General features: G+C 46.0%; 1 protein-coding gene across 2 annotated transcripts in view; it reads left to right on the forward strand.

Annotated features, from left to right (window-relative positions):
* The window catches only part of TRRAP (transformation/transcription domain associated protein), a 212,749-nt gene that overhangs the window by 132,932 nt on the left and 64,711 nt on the right, over positions 1-15,106 (forward strand). For both annotated transcript variants that reach the window (XM_063934508.1, XM_063934509.1), the window contains 2 exons: positions 7,673-7,938; positions 13,343-13,443. In XM_063934508.1, coding sequence (XP_063790578.1) covers positions 7,673-7,938; positions 13,343-13,443 — 367 coding nt within the window. The remainder of the gene's footprint in view (positions 1-7,672; positions 7,939-13,342; positions 13,444-15,106) is intronic.

The raw sequence follows: 15,106 nt of genomic DNA on the forward strand, positions 1-15,106 counted from the left end.
GTACCAGTCGGTTTATGTGTTCCCTCCTCTGCCTCTCATACCCAAGGTACTGAGAATAATAAGAAGGAGAGGAGTAAGAACTATACTTGTGGTTCCGGATTGGCCAAGAAGAGCTTGGTACCCAGAACTTCAAGAAATGATCTCAGAGGACCCATGGCCTCTGCCGCTCAGACAGGACCTGCTGCAGCAGGGGCCCTGTCTGTTCCAAGACTTACCGCGGCTGCGTTTGACGGCATGGCGGTTGAACACCGGATCCTAAAAGAAAAGGGCATTCCGGAGGAAGTCATTCCTACGCTGATTAAAGCTAGGAAAGATGTGACCGTAAGACATTATCACCGCATATGGCGAAAATATGTTGCTTGGTGTGAGGCCAGGAAGGCCCCAAACGGAGGAATTTCAGCTCGGTCGATTTCTGCACTTCCTACAGTCAGGAGTGACTATGGGCCTAAAACTGGGTTCCATTAAGGTCCAGATCTCGGCTCTGTCGATTTTCTTCCAAAAAGAACTGGCTTCACTGCCTGAAGTTCAGACTTTTGTTAAAGGAGTGCTGCATATTCAGCCCCCTTTTGTGCCTCCAGTGGCACCGTGGGATCTCAACGTGGTGTTGGATTTCCTAAAGTCGCATTGGTTTGAGCCACTTAAAACCGTGGAGCTAAAATACCTCACGTGGGAAGTGGTCATGCTGTTGGCCTTGGCGTCGGCCAGGCGTGTATCAGAATTGGCGGCTTTGTCTTGTAAAAGCCCTTATCTGATTTTTCATATGGATAGGGCGGAATTGAGGACTCGTTCCCAATTCCTTCCTAAGGTGGTTTCAACTTTTCATGTGAACCAACCTATTGTGGTGCCTGCGGCTACTCGGGACTTGGAGGATTCCAAGTTACTGGACGTAGTCATGGCCCTGAAAATATATGTTTCCAGGAAGGCTGGAGTCAGGAAAACTGACTCGCTATTTATCCTGTATGCACCCAACAAGCTGGGTGCTCCTGCTTCGAAGCAGACTATTGCTCGCTGGATCTGTAGCACGATTCAACTTGCACATTCTGCGGCTGGACTGCCGCATCCTAAATCTGTAAAAGCCCATTCCACGAGGAAAGTGGGCTCTTCTTGGGCGGCTGCCCGAGGGGTCTCGGCTTTACAACTTTGCCGAGCTGCTACTTGGTCGGGTTCAAGCACATTTGCAAAATTCTACAAGTTTGATACCCTGGCTGAGGAGGACCTTGAGTTTGCTCATTCGGTGCTGCAGAGTCATCCGCACTCTCCCGCCCGTTTGGGAGCTTTGGTATAATCCCCATGGTCCTTACGGAGTTCCCAGCATCCACTAGGGCGTCAGAGAAAATAAGAATTTACTCACCGGTAATTCTATTTCTCGTAGTCCGTAGTGGATGCTGGGCGCCCATCCCAAGTGCGGATTGTCTGCAATACTTGTATATAGTTATTGCCTAACTAAAGGGTTATTGTTATGAGCCATCTGTTCGTGAGGCTCAGTTGTTGTTCATACTGTTAACTGGATATAGTATCACGAGTTGTACGGTGTGATTGGTGTGGCTGGTATGAGTCTTACCCGGGATTCCAAATCCCTTCCTTATTGTGTCAGCTCTTCCGGGCACAGTTTCCTTAACTGAGGTCTGGAGGAGGGGCATAGAGGGAGGAGCCAGTGCACACCAGGTAGTCCTAATTCTTTCTTAGAGTGCCCAGTCTCCTTCGGAGCCCGCTATTCCCCATGGTCCTTACGGAGTTCCCAGTATCCACTACGGACTACGAGAAATAGAATTACCGGTAAGTTAATTCTTTTCTCTAACGTCCTAGTGGATGCTGGGAACTCCGTAAGGACCATGGGGAATAGCGGGCTCCGAAGGAGGCTGGGCACTCTAGAAAGATTTATGACTACCTGGTGGTCACTGGCTCCTCCCACTATGACCCTCCTCCAAGCCTCAGTTAGATTTCGTGCCCGGCCGAGGTTGGATGCACACTAGGGGCTCTCCTGAGCCCTTAGAAAGAAAGTATAGTTTTAGGTTTTTTATTTTCAGTGAGACCTGCTGGCAACAGGCTCACTGCAGCGAGGGACTAAGGGGAGAAGAAGCGAACTCGCCTGCTTGCTGCCGGATTGGGCTTCTTAGGCTACTGGACACCATTAGCTCCAGAGTGATCGACCGCAGGCCCAGTCCTTGGTGTTCGGTCCCGGAGCCGCGCCGCCGTCCCCCTTACAGAGCCAGAAGCAAGAAGAGGTCCGGAAAAACGGCGGCAGAAGACATCAGTCTTCACCAAGGTAGCGCACAGCACTGCAGCTGTGCGCCATTGCTCCTCATGCACACTTCACACTCCGGTCACTGAGGGTGCAGGGCGCTTGGGGGGGGGGCGCCCTGAGCAGCAATAAAAACACCTTGGCTGGCAAAAATACCACAATATATAACCCCAGAGGCTATATATGTGGTAAATACCCCTGCCAGAATCCAGAAAAAAGCGGGAGAATAGGCCGCGGAAAAGGGGCGGAGCTATCTCCCTCAGACACACTGGCGCCATTTCTCCTTCACAGATCCGCTGGAAGGAAGCTCCCTGGCTCTCCCCTGCAGTCTACACTACAGAACAGGGTAAAAACAGAGAGGGGGGGCACTAAATTTGGGCGCATTTTATATATATATATATATATATATATATATATATAATATAAAAAGCAGCTATAGGGGACATAACTCAGTTAGTCCCTGCATTATATAGCGCTCTGGTGTGTGCTGGCATACTCTCACTCTGTCCCCCCAAAGGGCTTTTGTGGGTCCTGTCCTCATTCGGAGCATTCCTTGTGTGTGTGCGGTGTGTCGGTACGGCTGTGTCGACATGTTTGATGAGGATAATGATGTGGAGGCAGAGCAGATGCCTTTAGAAGGGATGTCACCCCCTGCGGGGCAGACACCTGAGTGGATGGGCTTATGGAAAGTAATGAGTGCACGTATAGACTCCTTATATAAAAAAATCGACGACGTGCCAAATGTGGGACAGCCGACTTCTCAGCTCGTGCCTGCCCTGGCGTCGCATGGGTCGTCAGGGGCTCTAAAACGCCCGCTACCTCAAGCAGACCCAGATGTCGACACTGATACTGACACCAGTGTCGACGACGATGAGTCAAACCTGATGCCCACTAAGGCCATTCACTGCATGATTGAGGCAATGAAAGAGGTGTTAAACATTTCTGATATAACTACAGGTACCACTAAAAAGGGTATTATGTTTGGAGCAAAAAAACTACCCGTAGTTTTTCCCCCATCAGATGAATTAAATGAAGTGTGTGAAGAAGCGTGGGCTTTCCCTGATAAAAAATTGGTAATTCCTAAGAAGGTACTAATGGCGTTCCCTTTCCCGCCAGAGGATAGGTCATGTTGGGAAACACCCCCTAGAGTGGATAAAGCGCTCACACGTTTGTCTAAAAAGGTGGCACTACCGTCTCCGGATACGGCCGCCCTCAAGGAACCTGCTGATAGAAAGCAGGAGGCGATCCTGAAGTCTGTATATACACACACAGGCATTATACTTAGGCCAGCTATTGCGTCAGCTTGGATGTGCAGTGCTGCCGCTGCATGGTCAGATAAACTGTCAGAAAATATTGACACATTAGACAGAGACACGATCCTGTTAACCATAGACCATATAAAAGACTCAGTCTTATATATGAGAGATGCACAGAGGGAAATCTGCCGACTGGCATCTAAAGTAAGTGCATTGTCCATTTCTGCTAGGAGAGGCTTATGGACTCGCCAGTGGACAGGAGATGCAGATTCAAAAAAGCACATGGAAGTGTTACCATATAAGGGTGAGGAATTATTTGGGGATGGTCTCTCGGACCTAGTTTCCACAGCAACGTCTGGGAAGTCAGCATTTTTACCCCATGTCCCCTCACAGCCTAAGAAGGCGCCGTTTTATCAGGTTCAGTCCTTTCGGACCCAGAAAAACAGGCGTGGAAAAGGCGGGTCTTTTCTGTCCAGAGGCAGAGGTAGGGGAAAAAGGCTGCAACAAACAGCAGGTTCCCAGGAGCAAAAGTCCTCCCCCGCTTCTTCTTCCAAGTCCGCCGCATGACAGTGGGGCTCCACAGGCGGAGCCAGGTACGGTGGGGGGTCGCCTCAAAAATTTCAGCGATCAGTGGGTTCGCTCACAGGTGGATCCCTGGATTCTGCAAATAGTATCTCAGGGGTACAAGCTGGAATTCGAGGCGTCCCCACCCCACCGGTTCCTAAAATCTGCCTTGCCGATTGCTCCCTCAGACAGGGAGGCGGTGCTAGCGGCAATTCACAAGCTGTATTCCCAGCAGGTGATAATCAAGGTACCCCTACTTCAACAAGGCCGGGGTTATTATTCCACACTATTTGTGGTACCGAAACCGGACGGTTCGGTGAGACCCATTCTAAATTTAAAATCCTTGAACACGTACATAAAGAAATTCAAGTTCAAGATGGAATCGCTCAGGGCGGTTATTGCAAGCCTGGACGAGGGGGATTACATGGTATCCCTGGACATCAAGGATGCTTACCTACATGTCCCCATTTACCATCCTCACCAGGAGTACCTCAGATTTGTGGTACAGGATTGCCATTACCAATTCCAGACGCTGCCGTTTGGACTGTCCACGGCACCGAGGGTATTTACCAAGGTTATGGCGGAAATGATGATACTCCTTCGAAGAAAGGGAGTTTTAATTATCCCGTACTTGGACGATCTCCTAATAAAAGCGAGGTCCAAGGAACAGTTGTTGGTGGGAGTAGCACTATCTCAGGAAGTGCTGCACCAGCACGGCTGGATTCTGAATATCCCAAAGTCACAGCTGGTTCCGACGACACGGATACTGTTCCTGGGTATGATTCTGGATACAGTCCAGAGAAAAGTGTTTCTCCCGGAGGAGAAAGCCAGGGAGTTGTCATCTCTAGTCAGAGACCTCCTGAAACCAAAACAGGTATCAGTGCATCGCTGCACGCGGGTCCTGGGAAAGATGGTGGCTTCTTACGAAGCAATTCCCTTCGGCAGGTTCCATGCCAGAATCTTTCAGTGGGACCTGTTGGACTAGTGGTCCGGATCGCATCTTCAGATGCATCGCTTAATAACCCTGTCTCCAAGAACCAGGGTGTCTCTACTGTGGTGGCTGCAGAGTGCCCATCTTCTAGAGGGCCGCAGGTTCGGCATACAGGACTGGGTTCTGGTGACCACGGATGCCAGCCTTCGAGGCTGGGGAGCAGTCACACAGGGAAGAAACTTCCAAGGACTATGGTCGAGTCAGGAGACTTCCCTTCACATAAATATTCTGGAACTAAGGGCCATCTACAATGCCCTAAGTCAAGCAAAATCCCTGCTCCTACACCAGCCGGTGCTGATCCAGTCAGACAACATCACGGCAGTCGCCCATGTAAATCGACAGGGCGGCACAAGAAGCAGGATGGCGATGGCAGAAGCCACAAGAATTCTCCGATGGGCGGAGAATCATGTACTAGCACTGTCAGCAGTGTTCATTCCGGGAGTGGACAACTGGGAAGCAGACTTCCTCAGCAGACACGACCTCCACCCGGGAGAGTGGGGACTTCATCCAGAAGTCTTCCAGATGCTGGTAAACCGTTGGGAAAAACCACAGGTGGACATGATGGCGTCCCGCCTCAACAAAAAGTTAAAAAGATATTGCGCTAGGTCAAGGGACCCTCAGGCGATAGCTGTGGACGCTCTAGTGACACCGTGGGTGTACCAGTCGGTTTATGTGTTCCCTCCTCTGCCTCTCATACCAAAGGTATTGAGAATAATAAGAAAGCGAGGAGTAAACACAATTCTCGTGGTTCCGGATTGGCCAAGGCGAGCGTGGTACCCGGAACTTCAAGAGATGCTATCAGAGGACCCGTGGCCTCTACCGCTCAGACAGGACCTGCTACAGCAGGGGCCCTGTCTGTTCCAAGACTTACCGCGGCTGCGTTTGACGGCATGGCGGTTGAACACCGGATCCTGAAGGAAAAGGGTATTCCGGAAGAAGTCATTCCTACGCTTATTAAGGCCAGGAAAGATGTTACGGCAACGCATTATCACCGTATATGGCGAAAATATGTTGCATGGTGCGAGGCCAATAAGGCCCCAACAGAGGAATTTCAACTAGGTCGATTTCTGCATTTCCTGCAAGCAGGAGTGGATATGGGCCTAAAACTAGGCTCCATTAAAGTACAGATCTCGGCTCTGTCGATTTTCTTTCAAAAAGAACTAGCTTCAGTACCTGAAGTTCAGACTTTTGTAAAAGGAGTGCTGCATATTCAGCCCCCGTTTGTGCCTCCAGTGGCACCTTGGGATCTCAACGTGATGTTGAGTTTCTTAAAATCACATTGGTTTGAGCCACTTAAAACCGTGGATCTGAAATATCTCACGTGGAAAGTGGTCATGTTATTAGCCTTGGCTTCAGCCAGGCGAGTGTCAGAATTGGCGGCTTTATCATGTAAAAGCCCTTATCTGATTTTCCATATGGATAGGGCAGAGTTGAGGACTCGTCCCCAATTTCTCCCTAAGGTGGTGTCAGCGTTTCACCTGAACCAACCTATTGTGGTGCCGGCGGCTACTAGTGAATTGGAGGACTCCAAGTTGCTAGACGTTGTCAGGGCCCTGAAAATATATGTTTCCAGGATGGCTGGAGTCAGAAAATCTGACTCGCTGTTTATCCTGTATGCACCCAACAAGCTGGGTGCTCCTGCTTCTAAGCAGTCTATTGCTCGCTGGATTTGTAGTACAATTCAGCTTGCACATTCTGTGGCAGGCATACCACAGCCAAAATCTGTAAAGGCCCATTCCACAAGGAAGGTGGGCTCATCTTGGGCGGCTGCCCGAGGGGTCTCGGCTTTACAACTTTGCCGAGCAGCTACTTGGTCAGGGGCAAATACGTTTGCAAAATTCTACAAATTTGATACCCTGGCTGAGGAGGACCTGGAGTTCTCTCATTCGGTGCTACAGAGTCATCCGCACTCTCCCGCCCGTTTGGGAGCTTTGGTATAATCCCCATGGTCCTTACGGAGTTCCCAGCATCCACTAGGACGTTAGAGAAAATAAGAATTTACTCACCGGTAATTCTATTTCTCGTAGTCCGTAGTGGATGCTGGGCGCCCATCCCAAGTGCGGATTGTCTGCAATACTTGTACATAGTTACTGTTAACTAAAGGGTTATTGTTGAGCCATCTGTTGAGAGGCTCAGTTGTTTTCATACTGTCAAACTGGATATAGTATCACGAGTTGTACGGTGTGATTGGTGTGGCTGGTAAGAATCTTACCCGGGATTCTAAATCCTTCCTTATTATGTCTGCTCGTCCGGGCACGGTGTCCTAACTGAGGCTTGGAGGAGGGTCATAGTGGGAGGAGCCAGTGCACACCAGGTAGTCATAAATCTTTCTAGAGTGCCCAGCCTCCTTCGGAGCCCGCTATTCCCCATGGTCCTTACGGAGTTCCCAGCATCCACTACGGACTACGAGAAATAGAATTACCGGTGAGTAAATTCTTATTATTTTTTCTCCTGGACCTTTGGTGGCCAGCACATTCTATATGTGGTTAGAGTAGTTATTTCTTACTTAGCAGGTGTAAGATATTATTGACTTGTATTGAACTCTATCGCCAATGGATTTAACCAAAATATTGTTACGCAAATTCGTGAACTCTTAAGTTATTTTTTGTAATCTGACAGCTATAGTGAATGCCTATGACAACAGCACTCAACATGACCCAAGCTCCAACAATGCAATGCTGGGAGTACATGCTTCTGCCTCTGCTATCATCCAATATGGCAAAATTGCCAGAAAGCAAGGACTGGTTAATGTAGCTTTGGACATTCTGAGCCGCATCCACACCATCCCCACAGTGCCTATTGTGGACTGTTTCCAGAAGATCCGACAGCAGGTCAAATGCTACCTTCAGCTGGCTGGAGTCATGGGAAAGAACGAATGTATGCAGGTAATCCATAGAGCAATATAGACACAATGGGTGGTATTCAAATGATATATCACGCCCCAATCTCCTTTCTGAAGTGATCCCCGTTATCGCGCCCATAATAAACAGGTTTAGCTGCGTGAAGGGTTGGGCGCCTCGCTAAACCAGGGGATAGCAAGCTGAAATGATGATACCATGCCCGTCAGCAGAAACAGAACGGGTGTGAAAGGGAGTGAAAAGAATTGAATACTGCCCAATGACTTGGCAGAACCCGGCAGCAATATACCTACTGACCGACACAGAGCTCAGTGCAGAACTGTCAGTAAAACGCAGGGGTATTATCGCTTGTTAAACTGGATCTGTCGCCTACAGATGTGCTCTTATATGTTCACATAAGGATTTGTGTTGCAACTTTAGGTAGTCTCTATCCACATTTTGTCCCGTATAATTTGCGAGCTCGCCTCGCGATTTTTGTAAACTATGCTTGCCATGTACAGGTATATACATGTCAAATCCTCACATAGGAATCTTTATTGCTGGTATGTGTCTCCTTATGTTCGGAAATGGGTAACTAAGCAGGAGAGAACCCTTGCAATTATCCCGCTGACCTATAACCATAAAAGGGGTAGATGTAATGCCGACCAAGGGAGCCAGCAGATACTGGAGAATACTTCCGTTCACAGATGTACATAGACAATACGCTGGTCCGGAAACCACCGCTGTAGTAAACTCCTAATGGCAACACTCCCGGCAGCCAGCCAAACACGCTGCACTCTAAGTAGCTAGCTGCAGCCTCTTTATATAATGTCACTGGTGTGGAGTTAAATTGCAATAGTGGAGACTTAGGTGACTCAGTCCACCATTAACAAAGTGACAGGTTGAAATTCCCTCATCCTTGACACGTTCTCAGTCTATTCTTTTGTGTGATGGTTTCATCAGAGGTAGAGTGAGCTTGCACTTTATTTGATAAAGTGTTTACAATTAAAACAAAATATCCATAAGAGCCAGAAACTTGCTGGCTAAAGTCCAAACAGACCCTGTGTCCCAGCGGGCTAAGGGGGATATGCAATTAGCTCTTTTTTTTCCGCCTAGGCTAAAAAACTGTGCTTTTTGCTATTTTTAGGGCAAATGGGGATTCGTCCTATGCAACAGAAGGGCCGTTTTTTCCCCTAGGCGAAAAATGAGACAGGGGTGAAAAATACATGGATTGGCGAATCCATGTTTTCCATCGAAAACGCTGTCATTTTTCTCCAATGCCTTTTTTTTGCTTAAAAAGCTTAATTAAAAAAAGGTGAAAAGGCATTGGTGAAAATGCCTTCAAAACGGACTAAACGGCCCTAATTGAATACTCAGTGGGGCGAATTCATTAGCTCCAAAATTATCGGAGCTAATTGCATACCCCCCTAAGCCAATGTAAACGGATGTCAGGAATCCCGGGTTCAGTTCTAACCTTTTCACCCTTTACATACAGTTACTAGTTTTAAAACCAGGAGTATACAGGTTGAGTATCCCATATCCAAATATTCCGAAATACGGAATATTCCGAAATACGGACTTTTTTGAGTGAGAGTGAGATAGTGAAACCTTTGTTTTTTGATGGCTCAATGTACGCAAACTTTGTTTAATACACAAAGTTACTAAAAATATTGTATTAAATGACCTTCAGGCTGTGTGTATAAGGTGTATATGAAACATAAACGCATTCTGTGCTTAGCTTTAGGTCCCATCACCATGATATCTCATTGTGGTATGCAATTATTCCAAAATACGGAAAAATCCGATATCCAAAATACCTCTGGTCCCAAGCATTTTGGATAAGGGAGACTCAACCTGTATAATCTTTCAAAAAACAAATGGATATGGACATTAAAAGGTATTTTCATTGGGGCTCGGTCACAGTGATAACAAACAAAGTGCTCCAGGTTCAATTATCACTTTGATCTTCATTTTTAGTTTTAAGTTGCATTTCCTACTACAATAAATTCTGATGAATCACAGCTGCCTTTTTTTTCTTCACTATGACCCACTTCACATACAATTTTGAAGGAGGCTCTTCCTTTACTCAGCAATCCAAATGAGGGTTGTACAAATTCTCTTGTAGGACTTACCACAGGGTATGGAAATCCTATATTTTGTAATGCATCAACCCTTTTCCTGATAACCGCTTTTGCCTATCTGGGGCAGGCTAGAATAAAAAGCACTGGATCTCAGCTCCCTCTCTACAGGTCACTGCACTGCCGGCTTCACCTCAAAGTGCTCAGTGGCTTAAATCTATTGCTTCGCTCCCATCACTCCTCAGCCACAATCAGAGTTTCATTTAGAAGAAATTCCTGGGCTGCCTTTCTAATGCCGGCGTTGCTCCTCCCTCAGTGTGTGTGACATCTGGCAGTGGTACTCCTTTCTTAATTTCCTTGGAGACAGTGGTTCTGAGTAACAACCATCAGTTTCTCTCGAAGCTTCCATGCGGGCCATTTTGTCAAAATCCCATTATGCTAGAGGCACTCACCTGATATAGTGCTGGCACTTTCAGTATAGTTGCAGTGTACCGCTTCTTTCAGCCTAACTCCATTTTGGTATTCTTCAAAGGTCCTGGTAAAGGCAAGATGGCCTCTCCCAGTCTAACTTCGGGTGGGTGTGTGAGGTGATTCAGCAGCCCAACACCAATGCTGGCAAACGTCTTCCATTAATAGTTATGATAAACCATTAGTCACTCTTACTCCATGATGGGCTTTGAATGGCTGAGGGTGGTTTGCAATTATCTACAGTATTGTAGTAGAATTACTCAAACAAACAATAAATCACCAGGAATTTTATTCTTCTGATTCATGCCTGTTACCTATAATCATATGATTTGTCCTTCTTTAGCATTTCTAATGCTAGTTTTTTTTATTCATGACTTCCTAGCTCCCTTTAAAAAAAAAATGTATATATTCTGTGAAGAACCATCATTTTGATACATAAAATAGACAAACTATATCTTAATGATCTGTTCTATAACTGTATATGTATGTAATAGTTGAAATGCTCTTGAACTCCAGTAAAAGTTACATTTGTCTGATCCATCCCCAAGCGATAAAAGAGAATAAAGCAGCAGTGTGTCTTTGATATCCTGCCATTATGAGATTAGTTTAAGTGGATAAACAGCTCGAGATTTTATTCCATCAGTTGCAGGGCTAGACAATAGCTCGGCCTGGGTCAGATGATGGAGTGAGAGGAGCCAGTAGGGAGCATCGCTGAAAAACCAATTACAACAGCCTGAAGTGTTAATTTAACAAGCCTAGTTTACCCTTGTACAAGGACCCATTAGCCGGAACATTTTCTCTGTAGGACACTGCCCCATTCCATGGAAGCATTTCCTGGGAGCTTTGCAAGTACAGTTTTATGTAATGCTTGGCTGAAATGCCGCAGCCCCTGACGTTTTTGTTAATGACTGGAGAAATCACAATACAAACATGAAACGGCTGAAATCCATAATGTAGCACTAAATGCAATTACCTATCACCACGCTTTAGTGTTTCAATCCCCCTGAAAAATCCTCAGTGATTTGGCCCTCATTTCCTAAATGTTTTTTTTTTCTTTCTCTTGCTTAAAAAAATAAAAATAAAAAATTAATTAGGGAGGTGGGGATAATGAATTAGTCGTGAGGCTCTGACAGGTCTTAGTACAACGTGCGGCTGCACCCATAGCGGGTAATTACTGGAGAAAAATCCTTGTTAGGTTTTCCTGCCCAGATGATCAGCGTAGTGTTAGAGAACTTTACATCACATTAAACTCCCCCCTTGGACTTTGTTGAAGGTAAACTGTTATTTTCTGATATAAATGCCCCTGCCTTGGTGGATTACAGATAGGGGTCAATTTACTAAGCCTGGGACGGAGAGAAAGTACCAGCCAATCAGCTCCTAACTGCCATGTCACAGGCTGTGTTTGAAAAATGACAGGAGCTTACTGGCTGGTACTCCATCCAAGGCTTAGTAAATAGACCCCTTAGACTGTTAGATCCTTTCTGAGTAAAAGCGTCACTAACCTCCAAATTAAATTCAAATCTTTTTATTATTATTTTTTTTTTAAATTCATTCAAAGGGGAAAAACATTATGCCCCCACGCACACAAATAGTCCGCTGCAAACAGCCGAAGCTCCTCCAACAGTGTTCCAATGATGTCTGATTCAGGACAAAAGGCTCTTTTGATTTGCTGTGACATTATTGATTTGCTGTGACATTGTTGGGCCCACTCCTGTGTATGAATCTACCATCCAATTTAGTTGGTTTAAGCACCTATCTCCAGACATAATCACCTGTTGCAAAGGAGGGGGAAGATAGCATGTTAGTCATTATTACTAGTGTACTCTTTTTCCATGTGCAGATCTGTCCATCCCATTCTATGATAAGCAACAGGGCCATAACTACATATATGCCGAGTGTGCGCTGCCCACAGCGCATAGGCACTGTAGGTGCAATTGGCACACTATCTCTGTTCCCCGCCACAGTTGCCCGCATCCAGCGCAAAGCAGCCGTGGCGGCCAGCACCTGTGCTCGCTTGAATCCGTCTGCCGCTGCCCACCATCTTGCCCGCAGCTCGCCTGTCCTTTTCTGTCAGATTTCCTGTCAGACACCGGAGCTCACCCCCCCTCCGCTTCCTATTGTACCATTCAGAGTGCTGGGCAGCGGTGTACACATGACTTTAGGAGCCGGAGGAAGATTTACAGCGCAGGAGCGGACCGAATCGGTGTGGGGTGAGTTAGAGGCGGGGGGAGGTTACAACTGGCAGCGGCTCCACGCTGATGTCCCTCACTGTTCCCTACACGCTATCTACACCCATTCTCTCTGCTCCCCTCACTCTCCCACCCTCGCTGCTCCCTACACCCACTCTCGCTGCTCCCTACACCCACCCTCGCTGTGGCCGCTCCTCCCGCTCCCCTGTGCGCTTTGTTTGCAGCAGAGCATCTGCTATCTATTGCCCTCAGCCCCAAGCTCTCACTCTTATGCCCCTGTATTTTTAATATGGGGAAGGGGGGCGCCGATGCTGTTTCTTGCACACAGCGCAAAAATGTCTAGTTACGGCACTGATAAGCAATAGTAATGTTATAATTGCATACCATAAGGAAACATTTATGGATATGAACATTATGCTGCAGAGTAAACTGTTCTCTCCAAGAGATCTGCAACCTGGAATCATGGGAGCTGAGAATCATGGGAGCTGTGGACAGACAACAGCTTGAGAGCAGCATGTCTCAAATGCACCCTACTAATTGTAATGCATCTAAGCAATGGGAAGCTCTGTAATAAATAAAGGGAAGTACAGGTTTTAGCAGTGTGTCCGTGTTATCAGAGGATCTCTAAGATTTTATTCCATTTCTTTTCTAACGGGTTTTTTTGTTTTCGTACCAGATATAAAGCATACAGTAATATTTATATTTCCCTGTCATCAGGGTTTGGAGGTGATCGAATCAACCAACTTGAAATACTTCACCAAGGAGATGACTGCCGAGTTCTATGCATTGAAGGGAATGTTCCTCGCTCAGATTAACAAGTACGTATACATCATATTGTCAGTGATCAGTATGGCGAAGGCTGCTGATGAAAATAGAAGAAAGTAGAGCGTCATGATAAGGGTGGATTGATGATAGACTGGAAATGGTAAATAACGGGACTTTCAGCATTCGGTATTCGGTACTGTCAGTAGGATATTAGTACAGCTTATTGGCTACCTGTTTCTATTAGCCATGCGATCAAGTGCTCTCATGTTCGCCTTAATTATATGGTGTTTGTAGCATTAAATTAGGTCTTCTTGTACTGTATAGGAAATGATGCTGTAACCCTTGGCAACAGATGTCTTCATTTATCTAAACCGATATAGTTGGCAGCTGATTTAACACGCTGCACCCGTTTTAATAAATACCCTGGTATAGTCATACAAAATATTCTTGATAATGCTTTTGTAATTCGGGTCATTCCAAATAAGCATCTTGGGCTATTATAAATATTGCTAACAAATTCTAAGCATTTGTTCTCGAATTGGCTAAAAACATAATCTACTTTCTTTGTGGGCGTGTATTGCTTAAGCATTATAATATGTAGTAATAACATAGGTCGTTAAAAACACTTGTATAATGCGTGTTATTAATGCCACTGGATATAAGGCGCTACCTTATGAAATTAGGTTCAGATGTATGATACCACACCCCCCTATTACTTTCTATCTGTATATGCTGCTTCAGTGACTGAAATCCCTGCAATAAGCAGCCATCACGTGAGACAAAATGTCTCACAGTTCATGTCTGACTGATGGTGGGGTGCTGTCTGTGTGCCGTTCTCTCTATAGAGCATTTGCCGGGAAAGCGTCCAGATGCCAGGCCCTTTAAGGTCAGCGTCAGGCACACGTCTTTCTCCACCTCCTAGTTTGTGAACAAGGTGATAGCACAAGTAAGAAGAAAGTCATCAGATCAGAGGTGTCAGTGTGATAGATCGCTCAGGTGAGCAGAGAGAAAAGGAAGGGCTTGTGACAAATCTGGTTGGAAAGTGAAAGTCTTGATAAAGTGAGTCATTTATCAGCTTGCTCCCTCAGTAATAGGACTCTTGAACTACTCAGTCCATGAGCGTGGAAATTCCCTTCCCCTCCTCCCCCCTCTTTCTCTCTAAAGCAAGATACGAAATTGGTTCTGCTGTATTAGGGCTAATTAGCTTTTTAATAGACTTGCTGTCAATTGAAGTTATTAGCTTATGCATCTTAAGTATTAGTAGTGGAGAAAAATAGTTTTTCAGTCCCATAAAGCTCTACTTAAACTATCTCGGTCAAATGAACAATCGAAATTGTAGTATTTCATTGTGCATGTTATCCATAAAGCTTTATATAATGGAAAGCTGATACATTGATTCAATTGCTGCCTAAAATACTTTGATAGGAAAGCTGAGATATATGGCAGCAATCTAGCCCTTATTTAACCAGTGTGAGCATCACTTTCACCATATGCAGATAGCACAGAGTACAGGACTGACGGTCACATGACTAAATCCCAGAGCTCATTGTCAGTTGTGGAAGGATTAGTAGACTTCAGTTTTTATCGGTCATTTATAATGAAACAGTTAAATGGTTTCAATGTGCTTCCCAATGCTTGTGTGTGCGTATAAACGCTAATCGACCTTTGCTGGTGAGTGTATAAACCTGGAAGTATTGCAACAGGCCAACATATTTA

Source organism: Pseudophryne corroboree, chromosome 7 (genome assembly GCF_028390025.1).
Source record: "Pseudophryne corroboree isolate aPseCor3 chromosome 7, aPseCor3.hap2, whole genome shotgun sequence".
NCBI classification, from domain to species: Eukaryota; Metazoa; Chordata; class Amphibia; order Anura; family Myobatrachidae; genus Pseudophryne; species Pseudophryne corroboree.